The sequence below is a fragment of the Diuraphis noxia genome, unplaced genomic scaffold, assembly GCF_037042655.1.
Source record: "Diuraphis noxia isolate RWA-SAM2 unplaced genomic scaffold, SU_Dnox_SAM2 contig0003, whole genome shotgun sequence".
NCBI lineage: Eukaryota > Metazoa > Arthropoda > Insecta > Hemiptera > Aphididae > Diuraphis > Diuraphis noxia.
In genome coordinates, this window is record NW_028301713.1 from 16,327,770 (window position 1) to 16,329,773 (window position 2,004).

The 2,004-nt window shown below is 38.3% G+C and overlaps 1 protein-coding gene across 1 annotated transcript; it reads right to left on the reverse strand.

The window, feature by feature from the left end:
* Positions 1-1,109: 1,109 nt before the first annotated feature.
* On the reverse strand, positions 1,110-1,739 carry LOC107170085 (uncharacterized). Its single transcript, XM_015520104.1, has one exon. It carries the CDS (start codon positions 1,737-1,739, stop codon positions 1,110-1,112), a length of 630 nt encoding a protein of 209 aa, XP_015375590.1.
* Positions 1,740-2,004: the final 265 nt, after the last annotated feature.

Consider the following 2,004-nt stretch of genomic DNA (forward strand, 5'->3'; position numbering starts at 1 on the left):
TATATCAGCTGGGTGTTCATTTGTCTTTACATGTCACCATTGGGAAGGTCTGGAGACTTCTAGTATTTGTGTTACTCTATTCGATACATATGTTTTTAGTCGGCTGGAAACACTATTTAGCCAAGATAATACCACCATAGAGTCAGTCCAGAGGTGGAAATCTAGCGGATTTATCTTCCATGAATCAGAAATTTTGACAGCCAACTGTACTAACAAATTTACCCCATTTAACTCCAAGCGAGGAATTGTTACACCTTTAAGCGGAGATATTCGAGTTTTCGAACACAACAACTGTGAATGTTAAGTTCCATCATTTTCCAATGAACGGACATAGATACAAGCCCCATAAGCCTCTAACGATGCGTCGCAGAAGCCATGAATTTCTATTTTTTTACTTATACTAAATATACCTTTCCGTGGTATTGATAAGTTTTTGAGAGTTTGTAATTCTTCGTAATATGAACGCCATTTTATTTGAAAGTCTTCTTGTAACTGCGTATCAATTTTCAACTGCCTTAGTTGCTTAAGGAATATTTTTCCCTTGATGAGTACCGGTGCAAGAAAATCCAGTGGATCAAAGTTTCTATTCCATTGCGACAACAATGTTCTTTTACTAAGTTTATAATTTTCGGATTCATCTGTTATTTGGAAGCGGAATTCATCAGCAATCGGCTTCCAACACAGTCCCATGGATTTAACAGTATCATCTTCGCTTATATTTAAAGTCAATAGTGGATCTTGCTCTTCTTTAGTTATGCACTGTAACACAGTTTGTGAATTTGAACACCATTTACGGAGCGGTAACTTGGCGAAATTCAGAATCGTACTCACTTCTTGTTGTAACTGACAGCATTCTGCTTCGGTATCACTGCCTGTCATTTAGTCATCCATATAGAAGTCCTATTTGATGACTGTTGTTGCTTTCAGATAACGCTTACTAAATTCTTCAGCCAGTTAACAAGGCATTGAGTAGTCATATATGATGCTGGAGGGGTTCCATAGGTAACTGTTACTAATCTATATGTACGAAGAGATTCTCTGGGGTCATTTCTCCATAAAATTCGTTAAAGGTCCCAATCAGGCTCAGCTATGGCGACTTGCCTGAGCATTTATTCAATGTCTGATGTTATTACATGCTGGTGCCTTCTAAACCGAATCAATATCTCAAACAACTCTTCCTGGACTGAAGGACCACGCATTAATATATCGTTTAGTGATATACCTGAAGAAGATCTGGCAGAAGCATAAAAAATAACCCTCACCTTTTTAGTTAGACTTGAGGTCTTTTGAACTGCGCGATGTGGCAAATAGTATGCATTTAAAGGAATAGATAATTCACTACAAACTTCCTGAATGTGACCCATTTCTAAGTATTCTTGCATAAACTTAATGTATTCTGTGTGTAAGTACGGATCTTTTTGTATTCGTCTTTCCACACTCATAAAGCGCGATGTTGCCATTGTTACACTGTCTTCTAATTTATTAGCATTTGCCTTGATTGGTAATTGAAGAACAAATCGGCCATCATCGTTGCGGGTTGCAGTTTTTTGGAAATGTGACACAACTTCCTTTTCTTCTAAGATCCTGAGATTTGGTTTCGACATGTGGCCATAGATCGCGTCGTCCTCTAAATGTAGAGCCTTCCAATCAGTTTCAAGAGACGCACCAAAGGAACTAATACCGAGTAAGCATGTGCAATGCAACCATAATGCTTCCAAATTAAGAGGCCTTCGTTCCATTCCTAAGATGTCAAAGAAAATGCCACCACCTATAAGTAAATCACCCGGTCTTCTTTTATAGAACGATGGATCAGCGAGCTTTGGGGATAAATCTTCTGGAATTCACCATCCTCCTTCAGGTGTGGGACAAGTAGATAAATCAGAGACGATACTTGGTAGTACATAGCTAGTTAAGTCGACGTTATAATCAATCGTTCTGGATTGAATCCTTAAGTCAATACAAGCTGCTGCAAGAACTTGATTAGCACCTATTCTACTTATTGGA